This window comes from Anser brachyrhynchus (assembly GCF_964034855.1).
Source record: "Anser brachyrhynchus genome assembly, chromosome: 1".
Classification (NCBI taxonomy): domain Eukaryota; kingdom Metazoa; phylum Chordata; class Aves; order Anseriformes; family Anatidae; genus Anser; species Anser brachyrhynchus.
This window is the reverse complement of record NC_137694.1, coordinates 116,706,595-116,726,747: the sequence shown is the minus strand read 5'-3', so window position 1 is coordinate 116,726,747 and position 20,153 is coordinate 116,706,595. Positions and strand designations below refer to the sequence as shown.

Below are 20,153 nucleotides of genomic sequence, written 5' to 3'. Positions count from 1 at the left end.
TGCAGTAACAAAACCTAGTGGGCCTTATTTGAAGTACCACTGGTGATTTGTAATGCAAAAGCACGAGTTCGGTACCTCGTGGATATGTTTTGGAGGGGATAAATCATACAAATCAAAGGATGAGAGAGAATACATGCTCTTTGGCATGTCATCTTATATTTGCTAGGTAATAACATTTTGCAGGAAGAGTCATAAGCTGCTGGGTGTGTGGGCTTCAAATACCATTTGTGTTGTACAGGAATTTTGAAAAGTAAACCTTTTTGCTCATCCTCCTGCACAAGATGCCCAGATGTTTAAGAAGTACCTGTCATGTAGATGTTCAAAGAAACACACTCTTATGTTCTGAAATTATGTGAAAAGCCAAGTTGTGTGACATGTCCTGTTTCAAGTAACTCTTTCTTTTGTAGCAATCGGCCAGTGAAATTCACAGAGAAACCTAGACCAGGAGTTCAGATGCTTTGTTCTTCGTTCAGCGTAGGTAAGTCATGCGCAGATTGAATTTAGCGCTGTGACTTCTCTTCCTCCATGAGCACATACTATAATACTCTTCTGGTGACAGCTTTAAAATATACAAGAATAGGCACCGTGTACTTTGTATATAGGTGTATTGTTAGCCTGGGACATTATTGTTTTGCCTTAGCTGACGGTGAAGGACTGTGGAACTAAGTGATGCTATTTTCGAACTGCCATTGGTGGTTTGTTGAAGGAAAAATCAACCTGATGCTTGTTTACTCTTTGCGTGTCTTTACTGGATTTTTATATTTGACTCCTGATTCTGTGCCAGTTGTATGCAAGGATTGTCATAAAGATCCCTTCTTACTTAAGAATTCATAAATGTATCTCTAAAAGTGCTTCAGTCCTGGCCTTGAAAGTCTCCTTTCATTCTAATCACGTGGGTGACTTTTGTGGGAATGTTTGCTTGTACCAGGCAGAATGAATGTCAGAAGGAACTTGGGAACAGAAATAAAATGCAACTCGAAGTGTAGCTTGTCAGCTCTTCACAACAAAATGTTTTGGACAAGACTTGCAGGAGCCAAGAAGCAGATGATAATATTTTTGTACCACAGTTAAGCACTGGTCTGCTTATCCTGGTGTACCTGTAATTCCACACAGTTGTGAAGCGATTCTTAGGCCACAAATAACACACATGCTACAGGGAAAGAATCATATAGATAATTCTGATGATGACTAGCTATATTCCTTATAATCTAACACCGGTGTGCACAAGCAGTGGTGGTAGATGTTTCAGCATTCCCCTAGTTACATATTTACAAATATTTGTAACATTGAGCATGACTGTTTGTTTTTACAGTGTCTGAGAAGGCTTTCTAGGCTGAGAGGGGGGATTTCACTCCACATCTGGATGTCAGTAGAAGTTTTTAGTTATTTGAAATAAGGATTTGAGAAATGTGATCTGTTTTCATTTCTTACATGGTGGCTTGATTATTTTTTCACAGGTGGCATGTTTTTAGCAACTGGCAGTACTGACCATGTTATAAGGATGTATTTTTTTGGCTCCGAAACACCTGAGAAAATAGCTGAATTGGAGAGTCATGCTGTAAGTAAGATTTTTAAATCTACTGGTTAGTCACTTAAAGCAGTATTAAAGTTGCAAATTAATATTGTTAGTGAATGTTTAACAATGTTTTTATTGAAAGTATTTTTAGAACTTGCATATATTTCAGCCAGTTATCTCAATGTGACTTGACCATTTTAAAGGGTGTCAGGGATCTCCGATTTTAAAGCATGTGGCTTGCTCAGTTGTTTCCCTTTATGATGTGAGTATGCCTAGCCACATATTATGTGATGTATACAGGAAGTATATATACTGAGAATACGAATTTCATTATGCAGTTATTTATGATTTGACACCTTTTGTGTTAAATCTTTAATTGGGAATTGAGGTTCCGGAGTTTTCCAGAACCATTACTTTTTTTCTGTAGCCTAGTCTAGCAGATTCTGCCTTCTAAAGAATCTAAGGGAAACTTGGCTTGCATTCACATGATGAAGTTTGAGTCACTTTTTCTTTTTTTTTTTTTTTTCCAGTACTTGATGCTCAAAGGATCTTTAAGGAATATTTTTTAATGTGTCTTTTATGCAGTCAGTACAGTGAATTTTCCCATGAATAGGACTTGGGTCCTTACATTTGTATAATTTTATGCTTGGATTTTTTTCACTTAACTTGAGCATTTAACTTTGTTTCTTACAGCTGTCACTGTTAATGTATTTCAATCTTGCTCCCCATTGTCATTTTTGAATGTGAACATAAGAATGTAAAATTAATCATTAGTACGGTTCTTAGGTTGCTGGATAATGTCATTTACACCTATTTGTATTGCTCTGCTCGTAGGCCAGTGTAGCTTGGTAAGATGATTCTATATTTCATATGAGAAGGCAGCTTTTCTGCCAGGTATATTTTTAACAAATGATTTAAAATCTCCTTAGAATTTTGTGCTGTTTAGATGTTCTTTGTGATAGAACATCAGTTAAGACAGTTAATTTTTTTCCACATAGTTTTAGCTTTAATACAGGGAATTTAGATTTAGTTGAACTCTAAAATCTCTTTCAAAGGCAGCTTTTCAAATACTCCCCTTATTTTGTTTGCTTTAATATGTTTTTTCTAATACCAAATCTGAGTTTAACCATTTGTTATAGTGATAAGATTTGATCAATGCACATTCTGTCTGTAGAGAAGACTTTCAGCTCTGTAAGATAAACTAATTTGAATGTGGTATTTGCTTTTCCTGTTGTTTTTATTTTGATAAAATAAATACAATCTTATATTTCTTTGAGGAATATGTAAGTAGGAGAGGGAGCAACGGGTTTCTCTAGATTATAATTGGTTTAGGACTAGAAGTATATGTTCAAATGCAAGTTAACTAGCTGCCAAATTATTAAAGGACAGTTATTTAATCTGTCTATACGTCACATTTAAAAGAAATGTTTTTGTAAAGCTTGCATTTTAAATATAGCATTAATGATTAGTGAGTTCCTGTAAGTCTTTTGGCTTGGCTCAAGCTGTAGTAAAACTGTTAGAAGTTGTACAGTATGCATTTTTCATCATTTCAGATTTTCCTAATCTTAGATTTGTCAAAACCATATTTCATGTTTATAATTTCTAACAAACTGTGTTTCTTACAGGACAAAGTTGACAGCATTCAGTTTTCTAACAGTGGTGATAGGTATGTTAAATATACTCAAATGTAAACAGACAATACATTGCTTTGGAATTAATAATGTGTTTTTATTTTATTTGAATTTAAAGGTCAGGCTTGGACTAATTCAGGAGAGTATAGTTAAGTTGCAGCTGTGCACCTCAGCTTTCTATTGATCTTTTTTAGACAGTCTCTTCGGACTAGTTGAATTTGTACTTATCTGGAGGAATATTGCCACTTCTTAACGTATCTGATGCATTTGTGGCTTCATAAACCTCCTTTTCCTTCTCCTTCCCTTTTGGTTTCAACAAGTATTGGATCAAAATATGAAGCAATGAAAATGCAATGCAAATCGTCTAAAATAAGTTTTAATGCTCTTTTTTTTTTCTAGCTTACTATTATTCTTTATGGAAATGAATTCAACAATTTTACAGCTCATCTGGGGGATAAAAAAAAAAAGTAGTTGTGTAAATTCCATTTGTAAATCTTCATCCATACTTTAAATTCAGAGTAATCTCTTAATTGATCTCTCATTGGCCTATCAGAAATTAAAATAGGGATTTTAGCCTTCAGGGCAGACTTCCATTTGCAACCATCAGTTGCAGCTATATTTTTGTGTCCTTTCTCTTTTTGAAAGCCAAGCATCTATGACTAAGAAGGCTAACAGTCAGTATTCAGCTTAGAAGTTGTAAAAAAATAAGTTGTTGTGGCTTCATTTTGAGTGTGGTTTTCTGTAATTACTCACCTTTGGTACCATTGTGTTGCACTGATCCCTCTCACTTGCATGGATCAGCTTTGAGGACACCACCCCTGTTGCACTTTTTCGTGGTGACTCTTTCTATGGAATATGTTTAGGATTTTAAAATACTACTAAAGTGAATTCTAGCTAATTAGAACATAGTCATGATATACCCAGGACACAGACTTTTTCTGTGGGAGGTCTTTCTCAGGATTATAAGTCATGGACTAGGGAGGTGATTTGTATGTCTGATAGATTTTTTTTTTTTGGTTCCTCTTTTCAGGAACTTCCATTCTTCTATATTGATAGTTCAGCAGTTGATGAAATGGAAACCTGAACTGTGGTTTCCACCTCAATATCTCAGAGAAAACCCCTAGTGGTCTTCTCTTCTGTGCACAGCTGTGGGTGAACATCTCAGCTTTTGTTATGCTGACCTGTCCTTTCCTCTACATCAGCACCTGATACTTTGCAGTTTCAGAACAGTTTACTTAAAATACATGCTTAGAGAATTGTAATTGAGAAGGAGTTGAGGATAAAGTTGTGAATTGAGTTTAGCTTTGGAAGTTGCTTCTCTATTTGGAGAGTTTTGACAAGTTGTTCAACTTCAGAAAAACTCTGTAGAATCACAGAATCATCAGCTTGGAAAAGACCTCAGAGATCATCAAGTCCAGCTGTTAACCTAGCACTGCCAAGTCTACCACTAAACCATGTCCCTAAGCACCACATCTACAAGTCTTTTAAAGACCTCCAGGGAAGATGACTCCACTACTCCCTGGGCAGCCTGTTCCAATGCTTCACAACCCTTTACGTTGTGCCAGTCTAAACCTCCCCTGGTGCAACTTGAGGCCATTTCCCTTTGTCCTGTCCCTTCTTGCTTGGGAGTAGAGACTGACCCCCACCCCGCTACAACCTCCTTTGAGGTAGTTGTAGATCAGAGTAAGGTCTCTCCTGAGCCTCATTTTCTCCAGACTAAACAGCCCCAGCTCCCTCAGCTGCTCTTCATAAGACTTGCTGTCTGGACCCTTCACCAGCTTCATTGCCCTTCTCTGGACATACTCCAGCACCTCGATGTCCTTCTTGTAGTGGGGGGCCCCCAAGTGAAGCAATATTCAAGGTGCAGCCTCACCAGAGCTGAGTACAGAGGAACAATCACTTCCCTGGTCCTGCTGGCCGTGCTATTTCTGATACAGGCCAGGATGCTGTTGGCCTTCTTGGCCACCTGAGCATACCACTGGCTCGTGTTCAGCCAGCTATTGACCAGCACCCCCAGGTCCCTTTCCACTGGGCAGCTTTCCAGCCTCTATTTCCTCAGCCTGTAGCATTGCATGGGGTTGTTGCGCTCCAAGTGCAGGACCTGGCACTTGGCCTTATTGAACCTCATACAATTGGCCTCAGCCCGTCATCCAGCCTATCCAGCTCCCTCTGCAGAACCTTGCTATCCTCAAGCAGATCGACACTCCCGTCTAACTTGGTGTTGTCTGCAGAGTTACTGAGGAAGCACTTGATCCCCTCATCCAGATCTTTGACAAACATATTGCATAGAATCCATCCCAGTGCTGAGCCCTGGGGGGCTTTCCTGGGCTTCTGGAAAGAAACCTAATAACAGGTAACTGTAAAGAGCTCTCATGCATAAATCGAAGATACGACTTTTACCGGTGTTTCGTTGTGATATTTTAAGTTGTAGCATCGTGTACCTCTGAAAATACTTTAAAACAAAATCTTTTAACTATCTTTTAATACTTCTTCAAGGTTCATAAGTGGCAGTAGAGATGGAACAGCTCGGATCTGGCGTTTTGAACAAGCAGAATGGAGGAGTATTTTGTTGGATATGTCTGATCGATTACCAGGGTAGGTGAAGTGTTGCCTTGTTTTAATCTGTTGTGTGAGGTCAGAATGTTTGGAGAACTATGAAGCACACTTAGAAATTAGAACTTAACAGTGTTATGATCGGGTGGTGTGGTCTCTGGAGGGTGAAACGTCTGTTCAGTGTTGTAGTAACTTGTTAAATTATTGTCTATGCTTGCATAAAAATATGCATTCAAATGTATAGCTTTCAAATGTACACTGAACCAGATTAATTACAGGCCTGCATTTGTTAAGGCAAAAAGTTAACAGAAAATGCAGTAGGACTTTTCTGTAGCTGGCCTTCAGCCAGACATCTGATATGGTATCAGAGGAGGAACTTATTAAACTTATAAAAATAATATATTTGATAAGCTTTTTCTAGGAGAGGTGATGAAAGATAATAGGTGGATTTCATCAAGGACTGATCTTGCCAACTATTTTCATTGACTGTTTGCAGTTTTAAAAAGCATATTAATGAAGTATGCTGGTGGCACGCAGTTTGAATAGTATCCTTACAGATGAAGATCGGGATATTACACAGCACTGAATAAACCTGAAGGGTGGATGAAAGCTCAGTCACCTTTTGTAGAGACTAATTTGGAGGTGATTAGATTGGGGGGGTGGATACCTAGGTTTTACTAGGTGATTGGGGGATAAATGTAAGTGGTTTTGGTAGAAATAGAGTTATTAGTATTTGAGACTTGACTGGCATCTTCCTGGCATAGTAGGTAAAATTATAGTTGTGTATGATTGAGAGAGTCTTTGTAAGGTGGGCTTCTTAGTTGATGCGGAATGTAAATATTCTGTGTGAAAGTATGTTTTAAAGACAGCCTATTCCTTCAGGTAATTAAGATGCTGAGAGGAACTGCCTGGTATCCTATACATGTGGTTTGGTGAGAAAAATAAGGAAATAATAGTTTGCCTGATTGTTAACACTGAAAAATAGGTTATTTTTCTCTAGCTTGAGATTGAGATAGGCTAATAAAAATATCTCATACCTGTGTAACTCTTTAAAATAGTGACACATGTTCAGAAGAGGACAAATTTATGAAGCCAAAAGTAACCATGATAGCTTGGAACCAAAATGATAACTATGTTGTTACGGCTGTAAATAATCATCTACTCAAAGTTTGGAATTCCTCTACAGGGCAATTGCTTCATGATTTGGTGGTATGTAATTTTACTTGCTTTTTGGAGTAGATGGTCTTTCCATACTTAGAATGGCATGTGCATGCTGAGTTCATTATTAGGTCTGATTTGTCTTGAAAGCTCTATATGAATGGTAAGGCAAGTGTAGTGTTTCTTGGAGCTATTTTTTTAACCAAAACTAACTGCTCTCTCCTGCTTTTGAACAAGACTTCCCTAGGTGCTGTGTTGAACTTGCCTCTCCATTAAAATGAGTAAAAAAAAACAAGCAAACAAATAAAAAGCCTTGCCTATTTTTAGTAATTCACATTGATTTGGTAGAAGCTCCATATTTCCAGAGTTTGTTTGAATCTAAGAAATGATTAAATTTCAAATGATAATAAGTTTCTGACTGCCAGGAGTTCTGCCCTGCTTTCTGTATGCTACTCTAATCATACAGGTAGCCATCCAGATACTGTGGAATTGCTGTGAAGTTTCTAAAAATCCATATATTTTTTGGAGGCAGCTTGTAGGGATCTCACTTTCAAAAAGGCTGAGCGTGAGGGGGGGATAGTACAGTGTTTTAGGCTCTACTGTAAATATCCTGTTGATTTGGATTTGTCCTTTTGTTTGCATGTGACTTGCAATTTTGAATTTTAGGGGCATGCGGATGAAGTATTTGTCTTGGAGACCCATCCTTTTGATTCCAGGATAATGTTGTCTGCAGGTCACGACGGCAACATCTTCATATGGGACATTACAAAAGGCACAAAAACAAAGCATTATTTTAACATGGTAAGACATTTTTTTAACTCCACTTTTTCTCAGCACACAGCATTGTGTTCAGTTACTTGTTAGAGAATTAATCGTCATCAACAGGCATACCTGCTGGACCTTTTTAGAAAACAATCAAACAGAAAGCAACACCAGCAAAAATTCAGTTCAGTTTGTTTGTAGAACTTTTACCTTTGAATTCCGTGGCTACTGTAACTACATGTGCAGTGTAAACAAAAGCCAGTTTTAATAGTGTAATGTGGCAGAAAAGGAGGTTGATGTAGCCTCCATTGTCTGCTCCCAACTTCCAGTTTCTACCTTGAATAAGATGCCTATCACTGGACCATTTAGTAAGCTGAGTCAGTTCACTAATCTAGAAAAGTATTTCCCTCTTTCTTGTACTACCTCTTTACTCTAGGGCTCCTGAGTTGAGTCAGGTCAGGGTGCTCTGATAAGCTTCTGAGTCAAGGAAGATGAATTGTGAGAATTTATAGTCAGGTGGGAAGAATGTGAGGCATGAGGGAGCAAAGTAAGATACTGCTTTCATCATAGTTGAGGTCTCAGCTATTCTGATTTTACCTGTTCTTCAGCACTTCCCAATCTGTGAGTGCTGCAGATAGTTAACACTGGGACTTTTCCATTCCTTGTTACTACTGACCTAGAGATCATTTTGCGCCTCATTCATAGTAACTGTTGATAATGGAGATGAGGTGGATTCAGGGAAAAGACTGAAAGGGTCCTGTTTCAGACCATCATTTCAGGAGTCATACAGACAAGTATTGGTATCCTCAACTGTTCTAAAAATGATAATGTTATTACCATAAACCTTAGTGCTTTTGGAGAGCTCCTGTGATATTCACTATATTTAACAGCTTTATGATTAACACTTATAAGTAGGTTATCGTCTCCGAGGCTTCAGTATGATCCAGTGTTCGTATTAATTTTTTTAGTCTTTTTTTCTGGTTACTGTCAATAGGAAGGGATTTTTTTCTTAAGCTTTAAGATTCCCTGTACTTTTCTTCAAAGTGATTTAACAATCAGTTTATATTAGCTACAATTTACTCTTCAGTAGTATACTAACAGCTAAAAAGCCTCAAAAAGATTATTTTTTTTTAAACAGTAGGTTTTCCATACCCTTTAGTGCCCACCTTTTAAAATTGTATAATTCAGAACTTAATATATCAGGGAGGCGAAATAAACTGAAGTGACAGAGCATTATCTGTGCTTTAATGGAGGTATCTGAGAAGTGCTTGGCTGCTTTTGATAGAATAACTAACTTTTGATGCTGCATTATTGTTTGCTCAAAAAATTTGATAAAATCGTCTTGAGTTTTTTTCCTTCAATCTAGATTGAAGGCCAAGGACACGGTGCTGTTTTTGACTGTAAATTTTCACCAGATGGGCAACATTTTGCATGTACAGATTCTCATGGGCATCTGTTGATATTTGGTTTTGGCTGTAGCAGGCCTTATGAAAAGGTAAGTTCAGCTTTTTATTAGAACTGTTTATTTAAGCTTCTAACTGAAATTAGATTAGTTATGTTAATTCCTCTAAAACATCGCATGTAAAAAAAGAGTTTTATATGTGTAGTGGATCTAAATATAACATGTTTCTTGATGCCTGTGAGTTCTCTTATATATATGGTCCTGGCACGGCAGAAACAACCAGTGTCATAACATTCCTCTGGGGAGTAGCTAGTAAACTTTTCCTGAAATAAATCTATTCATCTCCCAGCCACCTAATTTGCATGTTAATTGTTTGAGAACATATTACTGTTATTTCTGATTTCTCAAAATAGGTTAATGTTTGAAGGCTGGAATGTATCACAAAGTTTACCGCACTCCTACCAAATTAACAAAAAGCAGAATGTTTCTATGTTAAGAATAATGTGCTGTTTTGTTTTCATTATTAGAACTTGCAGTTCTTTAGACCTTTTATTACTCAAACCCAAATTCACTGTAGCAGTCTAAGCAAAAGTAAATATGCAGCCAACACTGCTGACTTTGAAATACTAGGAAAATGTATATAGGATCGAATGCTTTGCTTTTTTGAATGTATCAACATGTGTTTCTGTTCTCTTGAAATAGCTCTCAAAAGTGCAGTTCTGGCCTATGCTTTTCTTCACTTCCCCCTCAATTTTTTTAAAGTTGCAATGGTAATTCTATGTTTGTCATTTTAAAGATTTTTTTTCTTGTTTTACATTCTTAGCTGAAATTGAAACTTACTCTCTTCATCTTGCTCATCATCTCTGGGAGCAAAGATTCTGACTATGATCTAATACTTGTGTAACTGTTTTCCTTCAGCTGCATGGACTTAACAGACTGTTCAGTTGCAGAAAACTTTTCTGGTGGACGTTGCATGATTAAGAAAGAACTTTACTTTGAGAACTTACGTTGAACTTGAGATGATGATTTCCTTGCACAGAAATCAAGGAAGCTTTCTTAATTGCGTGGAAAAAATTAGAATGGGATGTAAAATATTTTGAGTTTTAAGTGCCATTTAAAGTTACTGCAGTTTATTGTTTTCTAAAAGCGTTTGCATTATCAAAAATGAGAGTACTGCAACACACAGGTTATAGTAGTGATGCATAACTCTTCTAGTTCAGAACTTACCCTTTTACCTTTTAAGGTGGCTTTAGATATTTCAGTTAGTGTCACTTGTTCTTTTATGTTCTCTAGCACACCTCTTTTTTTCTTTCCAACTGACAACATAAACTCTTCATTTCTTTCTAGATTCCTGATCAGATGTTCTTCCACACTGACTATCGGCCACTTATTCGAGACTCTAACAATTATGTCCTAGATGAGCAGACTCAACAGGCTCCTCATCTCATGCCCCCTCCCTTCTTAGTAGATGTGGATGGAAACCCTCATCCAACAAGATATCAAAGATTGGTGCCAGGAAGAGAGAATTGTGCAGATGAACATTTGATTCCTCAACTTGGATATGTAGCAACAAGTAAGAACGTTCTTGCTAAAGATGTACATCCAAAACTTAGCCGTGCTGCAGTAATTCTGCGTGGGAAGAAAGTAGATATGACACGTGATATAAATACGGTGTTTTTCTTGCACGTTTACAACTATCACGTGTATTTTTGTTCACTAGGGATCCTGAAGGATCCCAAAGTGAATACTACTTTAAACAACCAAAAAAAAAAAGCTCAAGTGAATGTCTTTTTTTTTTTCCTCCTGGAGCTGGCATGCATAAACTGTGTTTGAGTTTTAGGCTCCATAAATGTCTCATTTGAGAATAAGTAAGTTGAATCATTTCCAGAGTTGTTTTTGTTGTGTTTGGTTGCAGAATGTGTCTCACTGTGATGTGAACAAAGATTAAATCATTTGCCATCATCAGTCAGGTAACCCATTCATTTTGTCATTCTGTTACACTTGAAAGGTGATGGAGAAGTGGTTGAACAAGTTATAGGCCAACAGACGGTTGATCAGGATGAACAAGGCATGGAGCCCAGCATTCTTGATGGCATGATTAGACAATTACAGCTACAACAAGATCAAAGAATTGGAGCAGATCAAGAAGCTGCTTCAGGTGGCCCACAGAATGAAGGAACGCCTAGAAGAGGTTAGTACTTGCTGATATGTTCTTAGCTGCTTGTTTTATCTCCATTTGTATTACTGTGTGAAATGGATTATAAAATCCACTAGAGTTTTCTGGACAGGTAAGTCATGAGATGATCCTCCTACTGTATTTAATGTCGGTGTGGCTTCACCTTGGATATTGTGTGTAGCTCAGGGCTCCACAATATAAAAAGGATGTTAAGATACTTGAATGTGTCCTGAGGAGTGCAGAAAAGTTGTTAGAAGGGCTTGAAGGCATCTCCTGTGGGGAGAGGCTGAGGACACAGGTTGTCCAGTCTGGGGGAAAGGAGGCTGAGAGGTGACCTCGTTGCTCTCGGCAGCTCCCTGAGGGGGGAAGCAGAGAGGGAGGTGCTTACTTCGGCTCCCTGGGAACCAACAGTAGGACACGTGGTGACAGCACTAAGCTGCACCAGGGGAGGCTCAGGATGAACATTAGGAAACATTTCTCTACTGTGAGTGTGGTCAAACACTGGAACAGGCTGCCTAGGGTGGTGGTGGTTGCTCCATGCTTCTCAGTGTTCGAGAGATGTTTGGACAGTACCTTCATTCATATACTTTAACTTCTGGGTAGCCCTGAGGTGCTCAGGCAGTTACACTTGATGATCTTTGTAGGCCCCTTCCAACTGAATTATTCTGTTCTATTTCCAAAGGACTTTAACTTGGACATTGTTTTGGTGACCAACTTTCTCTTAACGGTGATATCTGGTTAAGATGTTTTTTCTTCTCTAAAACACTGTTAATGCTGTGATTAAATTGCAAAAGAAAGCCTTTCACTGTTCCTTTCAAAAATCATTAATTATATTTATTGTAGAGTGCTGTGCTTTTAGCAATATGCGTAGAGTATGCAGATGTCATTTACAGGAACTACATTTATTCTGAAAACTTTAAAAGAGAACCAGTATTTTACTATTATTCAAACTGGGGTCTCTTCTTCCATCTTTGCAAATTTAAACTGGAAACTTAATGATGCGTGTCCATGTACTTTTAATTACATACGGTCAACTACAGAAAGATTGCTTATTTGAACGTCACTGCCTGAAATAGTTCAGAAAAACACCTGTCACATTATGCTTACTTTCACTTGTTTTAAAGTAGTAGTAGAAACAACCATTTAAAAAGCATATGTGTACTGTCACTACATGTTCTACAAGACAGATAACTTCCTAAATATGATCCCTATGCTCTAGGATCATGGAGGTAAAAAAAAAAAAAAAAAAAAAGTGTTGTTTGTTCTTACTAGAGATAAAAACTAAGGTTCCCATTCTGCGTAGTCTAGAAGAAATGTTTTTGCTTGTGCATTTTAGTTTTTAGAAGACCAAGTCTGGACATCCAGTCTCCTCCCAATATCGGTCTGCGCCGTAGTGGGCAAGTTGAAGGTGTGCGTCAGATGCATCAAAATGCTCCACGAAGCCAGATGGCTACTGAGCGAGACCTTCAGGCTTGGAGACGAAGAGTTGTTGTACCAGAAATACCACCAAGCTTACTCAGGTCTGTAGACAGCTGACTAAGCTGCTGACATGACTAGAGAGAATGTATCATGCTATTATTTTTAAATCTAGTGTTATTAACTAAATTGAAGTAGGCATATGGTATGAATTAAAATAATTTAATGGACAGCTGTGTTTAAAGCTCTTAACTGTGAAGTCCATTCAAAAAGAATGGAAAATTAGTTTATTAAAGAGTGATTCGCCAACATTTCAATATTTCGAGTCATCTCAAAGGACAGATATCCAAGATGCTTTTTTCAGAAGAAAGGGGTGTAGGTTAAATTTATATACGTGGAAGAGTTTGGAGAGATTGCCATTGCTAAGTCTCAGAAAAGCACAATGTGTTATGACCAGAAGCAACATTGCACACTTGATATGCTAAAGCCAAGAGGTGTACTGTGAAATTCAGAACAGCACAGGTTCTTCAATGGAAAAGAAGTTAGATTGATTTCAAAAGTACTATCAGTCCACATCTGTGAAAAAGGAGAAATAATATTGATATGTAAACAATTCTTCTTAATGATACAACCACGTGTTCCAACAACGCTGAAGTTTTTAAAAAGCCTTCCCAGTGTTGAATACTTGGAGGTAGAAAGATTACAAAGGGAAGAATATAGATTCAAAATGGGGTTGCAGAAGTTAATTATATTCTGATATTTGTGAGGAAGATTTTTTTTTTTAATATCCAACTTCTTTACCCTATCTGGAAGTGAGAGGACTTGTGTTATGTCTTAGGCACTTGAACAATAATTAATGTCTGGAATTAATGTAATGGAATTAGGTGTTAGGGCTTTTTATATAGCTCTTTTTTAAGAAAATGGACTGCTTAAGTTCAATATTGTTAAAAGAGATAAAGAATTAGATTTTCTTGCCATCCTTGTAGGAAGCAGGAAGAATGTCGAACTGCAAAAGGGGAAGAAGAGAGAGATCTTTATGCGGCAGAGAAGAAAAGGAAGTCATTCCAGTCATTCGAAAAGGTATGCAGCATCTTTTAGGAAAACAGGTGTTCTGCATGGGATTAGGACAAATCATGCTCTTAAAAAAATGAAAGCAGACACTTCCTGAAGGTATAGTCTTCAAAGGTTCCTGGTGAATCATCTTCCACTCATTGCAGGTCGAGGTTTGCTTCCAGTTGTGCAGGTCCACGCTAAAGCATTGACATGCAAGCGAGAGTGTTCAAGATCCTATGTTTGAAGAAGAATTATAGGCTATATTGTGATGCTCTATGCAGTTTTACTTTAGTTTACAATGTTTTGTGTATGGTTAATTTTTATCAGAGTTGCCCTACTTTGAACAATTTTTTCATTTTCTATTTTTTGGAAGAGATCAGTAAGAAGGAAAAATTGGTTACTGGCCTGGCTTTATAAGGTTGTGGCCTGATTCATTGTGTCTTGCAGTACAGAACAGCTTGATACAAGAACTGTACTGCATGATTCCCGTAGTTGGGAGGAGTTGAGGATTTCTGATTTCTGATCTTGATTCTTGATATTTGTCAAGTGATGTGAATTGATCTATTGCTTGCAGTAGTCTAGAAAGAGCAATTTCTTAGAACAGCTGTCAAATCTTAAATTGGGAGCTGGGAATTTAAAACAAATGGCTTACAGTAAAATTATTTCTTGTGAAAAAGAATTGTGATGTGATAAGGCTGTGATGCAATGAGGCCATTTTAGTTTTTATGTTAATCAGTGCTTTTTATACACCCTTTGACCCCTGTAAGATGTTTGCCAAGTATATATTTTTGTGTAACTTTTTTTGTACTTTCTACATAAATTAGAGTGACTCCGAGTCTTCATTAATACAGTCTAAGCGTAGACTGCATAGACGGAAATATCCAAATTACCGAACACGGAATAACATTGAACAACTTGATTCCTCTGATGAGGAGAGAGAGGACTGCCTTGGTTTGATGGAGCAGGTAAGTTCTATTTTAACTTCTGTATTGTGAACTCAAGTTTCTTAATAAGTGAGGTTTCATAAAAATGTCATTTTTCTCTTAAGACAAAGTAGTAACAAAACCTCCTCTTATTTTAAGGAAATAATTTCTGTAAGCAACATTATTGTTAATGTAAACTGTAATATTTCTCGAACCTAGTTCTTTGTTGCCTTAATAGTGATAATCTTTCATGTTACTTCAGAAATGGCTAAACCATTTTTGCTGAGAACCTTCTAAGTCAAATCTACAGACCAATGCAAAAAAACCCAGTGTACAGTGCTGAGGTTGGCTTAAGCTGAGATTGGGATTTTAGATTTTTTTCTTTTTCGTTGTGAAAACCTTCTAAATTTGTGTGCATACCTAAAACTGCAAAGTTTTAAATTTAAAGAGTTTTTATGGTCTAGGAATTCTTCTGCAGAGTCTGTTTATATTGGCTGAGTCCTGGCTCAGAGTTTAAGCGATGAAGCACAGCTTTGCTGTGAATAACAGGAGGTTTTGACTGTTATGGTATCAGATGCTGTAAATGAGTGCTATGGCTGCTTGCACTGCAGTTGTTTTGCCTTGCACACAAGGAAATAGTCTCAAACTGGAAAAGAGGGAAGGAGTTGACAAGGACAGATTTTTTTTGCTAGTCTCTGTTGTGGCGGAGAATGCTGAATGAAGCGGGGTCATTCAGGAGATAAGGTAATGCTGTAAGAAAGATGTTTTTATTTGGAAAAAGACTCTTTTCTTGGCCTCTTAATGAAGAACTCCAGTGTGTTTAAAAACAAACAAAAAAAAATAACGTTAAGGGAAACTTGAACTTTTCATTAAATTTATTTAATTTGGGAAGTTGGTGGAAGGGGAGTTGACAGGAGACTTCTGGCACCTGACAAATTCTAAGCACTCAAACTGCAAACAAGTAAGTGAGCAGTATGCACTGTCATGTAAATACTACATACACTTAAGAATATTTGAAGTGATGTTAGAACTTCTGACATCCAGTCTTCTGTGCTTTTAGTTTTCCAATTTGTAACATGATTATTATACAAGTTTCTTATGGCAGAGAAATCAATTTTTGAAATCTCTTACGTTGTGAAAATAATGTCTATTAAAAAAAACAAACAAACAAACAAAACCAAACAAACAAAAAAAAGAAAATGAATGATACAAAAATGAGCTTTGGTAAATGTAGGAAAAAGGGTTGCTTTTTAAATCCTGCTATTTGTAGGATAAAAGATCCTATATGCTGTATGAACAGCATTGGTTTTATGGGGGAAACTGTTGACTCAGTTACTCTGACAAACTGAACAAACTATCATGTTGGACTAGTTCAAACAGTATTGAACTTGAAGTTGCAAGTCATCTTTTTTTTTTCTTGACAGTATACAGCTGGAGACATGAGCAATGCATTATATTTAGTCACTTCAGTTATGGAAACTATTTAAACGTGAAGTTAATGTAGATGTTTAACAACAGTCAGGATATTGCTTATGTTGTCATATATTTTACTATATCTGGACTACTTAGTTTTGCATTTAAATGTATGCATGAAAATAACCAATCAGTTAATACTAAAATGAGAAAAAAAACACCTGAATTAAAGAAAAATATACAAATGTTTCTCCTGTAACAGAATATACCCAGGCTGTGTTTGGATGGGAGACATAACAGCTTTCCTTGACTTGTTCCTGTTGCAATTGTTAAATTCTTCCTTTGCATTCTAGGGAGTTAGATTTTATTGTATGTTTTACATGACCTGGTGGCAGCGTCAGTCTGCAATTCAAAACAATCAAAATCACAATCTAGTTCATTCTGATAAACAGTGTGAACTTAGATTAGTAAAAAAAAAAAAATAGGCCTATCATATGGTAGGGGGATGAAAGCATTGCTTTGTGAAGACAGGCTACAGCAGGTAGATCCACTCTTGGCTAATAAAAGGAGTGGATGTATAGAAGTTAGTGATTAATAGTGCAGTCTTGAGGTTAATAGGTTAAGTTGAAGTAGAGTAAGTTACAAGAAGGAAGTACTTTTGTTTCCGTATTAACAGCTCTTTTTTACTAGATTTCTTCCTAACCTGATAATAGGCAAACATGAATGGAGAACTTGTTTTATGTTTAACCACTAAAACGTGCTGTGAGAAAGTTTTGTTTGACTCAGATGTGTATTTTTAAATTCAGGAAGCTGAAGAAAGTGAGGGCTCTGGCTCATCTGATGAAGAGGAAGAATGGAGAAGTGACAAGAAAAGCAACACTAATAGCTCTAGGTAAAAGCAAACAAATTCTAACTTTTACTGTCACAAATTTCACATGAATTTTGTCAAGTTAAAGTTGTATGAAGTTCTAGTGTGATTCATATGTAATACTTCTAGGTTACAATATTGCAGTGTCGCTGTTGTCGTTATTTAGTCTTCTGTTTTGCACAAACACCTCTGTCTATTAATGTAATTTCTAATCCTTTCACTTGCTGGATTTTCTTGCTAGATGGCAAGGCAAATGGTGATGAACTAGCATGTTTCTAATGCTGTGGGATTTTGGTTTTATTTTTTGTTTTTGAAGAACCTAGCAACAGTCAGTTGCTTGTGCTTAAGAAAATGGTTGGTTGAAAATATTCATCAAAACCAAACTTTTTCTGTTTGTTTCAGGTTATAATTTTATTTAGAACTGAAGTAGCAGATGCATTTTTAATGGTTTTAATATGGCTTTCTAAATATTCTTTCTAGAACTGTGTAGTAGTAGGATTAAAAAACACTGGTAAACACAAATGTGAACCTGTGAGATTTGTATAACTGAACTGTCTTTGAAAAATTTGAGTAACTCTTGGCTTTAATGTTTCTGTAGGCATGGCTTTTAACTAGTCCCCGAAACTGTCAATGCACAACTTTCTTGAATAAATTTATAATTTTAGAATTTACTGGGTGACTTTGCTGTGGAAAACATGCCTTAAATTTCTGTTTTCACAGAAAATTAAGCAAAATATCAAATAATTTTAAAAAGTTCAAAGAAATTTGATAATTCTTCTGATATTACATTCTAAAATAATCTGTATTGGCAGATATTTGTCAGAGAGAACTTAGTGTTCTAAAGTGTTGACAACTCAGTTCTGCGTTTGTATTCTTCCCTGATCCTGTCCACTGTTGTCAGTGATTCTTCAAGCAGGTACTCTGACTGGATCGCTGATGCAGGGATTAACCTGCAACCTCCTGTACGGACTTCTCGACGGAAAGCTATCAGATACTGCAGTACTTCAGAAGATGAAGTGTCAGCAGAGAAATCATCTCCTCCAAAGAGAAGAAGAAGAAAAAGGAGAAAAAAGCCCAGACCAAAAAAGCAGGAGGGGGTATACAACTGATTTCTTCTATCTTTTTAATAGATTTCTGTTAGGTTTTAGACTTTATCACTGGAAACTTGTGAAGTAATGGCTTTTGCCATTAGACAAGAAAGTTATCACTAAATAGTGTGCTTTTGATTAATCTGATAACGTTCAAAATCCAGGATACTTACTGATTGAGTTGAATTTTTATTTTTTGTGAACTACAAAAATTACTTTTTTTTCAAGTTCCTTAAGTTTTTAAGTTAAATAGTTGTTCTATTTTTCAATTTGAAACAATTATTTTTGGCCATTTTCTCTCAATCCTTTCACTTTCTTCAAGATATTTCTCTAAATTATTTGCAACTGTTTTAATATTAATATTTACTGAATAAGTACTTGGTTTATTTAATTACGCTGTTGCTTCTGATATTAGGCTAATGCTGCTTCGAAAGAATCTGGTTATAGCTCTATTTTAAGATGCTCTGGGTGGGCAGAAGTAACTTATCTGCCCCCAGAACTGAATGAATTAAAGATGTATATTGTCAAGTATGTAAGTATACAAGGCCTTTGAAATGACTTTGTGATCTCTCTCATAATTTTCCATCTTCAGATAGTTTCTTGCAGCTTGATAAGATTTTTTTTGGGCACCAAGAATGCCATCTAAATTATAAGGCTTTGATTCTCTTGAGAGCTACAAAATAGTTATCTTGCTCACTCAAATCTTCTACGTGGTGTGAGTACTACAAATACAGTTACAATTTGAGGAAAGCCTTGAAGGAATTTTAATAACAAGTTTCAGAAATGTACATCTGTCTTTCATAACGTAAACTTTTATCTGCCAAATTGTTGTTTTTCATGTCCTGTCAGCAAGGTTTCATGTCTAACTTTGCTGTCTCTTAAATGTGAAGGCTAATGCTCCATCAGAACCAGTAAACTCGGAACTGTCATATGACTGGCATCCTCCAGTTTGGATAACAGACACAGCTCTTCGGAGATCGCCATTTGTCCCTCAGATGGGTGATGAAGTAAGAATATTTATTAAAATCTCCTATGCTACTTACATATTACTATTGTTACTAAATATGGAGAAACATTTACTATTGTTTTGTTGTGTTGTTGTGTTTGTTTTAAGGTAATATATTTTCGACAAGGACATGAAGCTTACATTGAAGCAGTTAGAAGAAATAACATTTATGAACTGAATCCCCACAAGGAGCCTTGGAGAAAAGTAGTCCTTAGGGTAGGTCTGCATTGAAGATGTAGTGAGTTCAGTACTAGTAGTCTGTGAATGAAAAGTGTTGTGTTAAATTTGTTCCAAAATATTAATTTCTGAGGTTATGCCATTTGCCTTATATTGCTTTCCTATGAATTGTCTTCAATTATTAGAATAGCTTTGGAGTTACACGTGGGAAGCCTGACTATAAATAGTTGTTCTAATATTTCTGAGTCTGATAGGCGTGTTCCATTAATCTCAGAAATTGTGTCAATATTTTTGCCATTTTGGATGTGGGTACAAATCATGTGTTTGGTTAAACTATTATTAAATTAATAGTTCTGTGCATAGACCAGAGGGTAATACGTTCTGAAACTGTTCATTCTTGCCTGTAGGATCAGGAGTTGGTAAAAATTGTTGGAATTAGATACGAGGTTGGTCCTCCCACATTGTGTTGCCTCAAGCTTGCCTTTATAGATCATGCCACTGGAAAACATACAGACAAATCATTCTCCATCAAGTATGTGCATCTTTATTTTCCTGAAAAGTATTCAAAAATATTTCTTAAAGCTTCTTCCTAAAACCCCAAGGTACACATCTGAAAGCAATTTCTTTTTAACCTAGATACCATGATATGCCAGATGTTATCGACTTCCTTATATTACGTCAGTTCTATGATGAAGCACGGCAAAGGAACTGGCAAGCCTGTAAGTCCGTTCGTTCTCTGAATGTTTGACAAAAGAACCCTGATGAAATAAATAAAAATATCCTTGTCTAATTACTGGATATGCTAGTTATTTGCTTGTAATTTCAAAGGGTTTTCTGTTATGTAAGTTTCTTCTGCCTGTTTGAACTACGAAACTACTAGTGCCAGTACTAAGTATTTTGGAGGGGTTACCACAGATCTAAGATGAAGTCTTTAAAACATAAAGTGAGGTTCTAGTGTTGTCTTTTCTTGTTTTGTAGTTAAGTAGCAAGCAGTTTTAACGTAACATTTTT

General features: G+C 36.5%; 1 protein-coding gene across 4 annotated transcripts in view; it reads left to right on the top strand.

The window, feature by feature from the left end:
* BRWD1 (bromodomain and WD repeat domain containing 1) overlaps positions 1-20,153 on the top strand; it is a 59,372-nt gene that overhangs the window by 10,511 nt on the left and 28,708 nt on the right. For all 4 annotated transcript variants that reach the window (XR_013943423.1, XR_013943424.1, XM_080573710.1 and 1 more), the window contains exons 10-27: positions 408-478; positions 1,458-1,558; positions 3,142-3,182; positions 5,644-5,742; positions 6,759-6,909; positions 7,525-7,659; positions 8,987-9,115; positions 10,370-10,595; positions 11,031-11,213; positions 12,535-12,718; positions 13,601-13,694; positions 14,492-14,632; positions 16,810-16,895; positions 17,773-17,968; positions 18,850-18,966; positions 19,074-19,181; positions 19,550-19,674; positions 19,779-19,861. Coding sequence is in view for 2 of the 4 variants with exons in the window: in XM_080573710.1 (XP_080429836.1) it covers positions 408-478; positions 1,458-1,558; positions 3,142-3,182; positions 5,644-5,742; positions 6,759-6,909; positions 7,525-7,659; positions 8,987-9,115; positions 10,370-10,595; positions 11,031-11,213; positions 12,535-12,718; positions 13,601-13,694; positions 14,492-14,632; positions 16,810-16,895; positions 17,773-17,968; positions 18,850-18,966; positions 19,074-19,181; positions 19,550-19,674; positions 19,779-19,861 (2,270 nt within the window). In the remaining 2 variants the exon portion in view is untranslated. The remainder of the gene's footprint in view (positions 1-407; positions 479-1,457; positions 1,559-3,141; positions 3,183-5,643; positions 5,743-6,758; positions 6,910-7,524; positions 7,660-8,986; positions 9,116-10,369; positions 10,596-11,030; positions 11,214-12,534; positions 12,719-13,600; positions 13,695-14,491; positions 14,633-16,809; positions 16,896-17,772; positions 17,969-18,849; positions 18,967-19,073; positions 19,182-19,549; positions 19,675-19,778; positions 19,862-20,153) is intronic.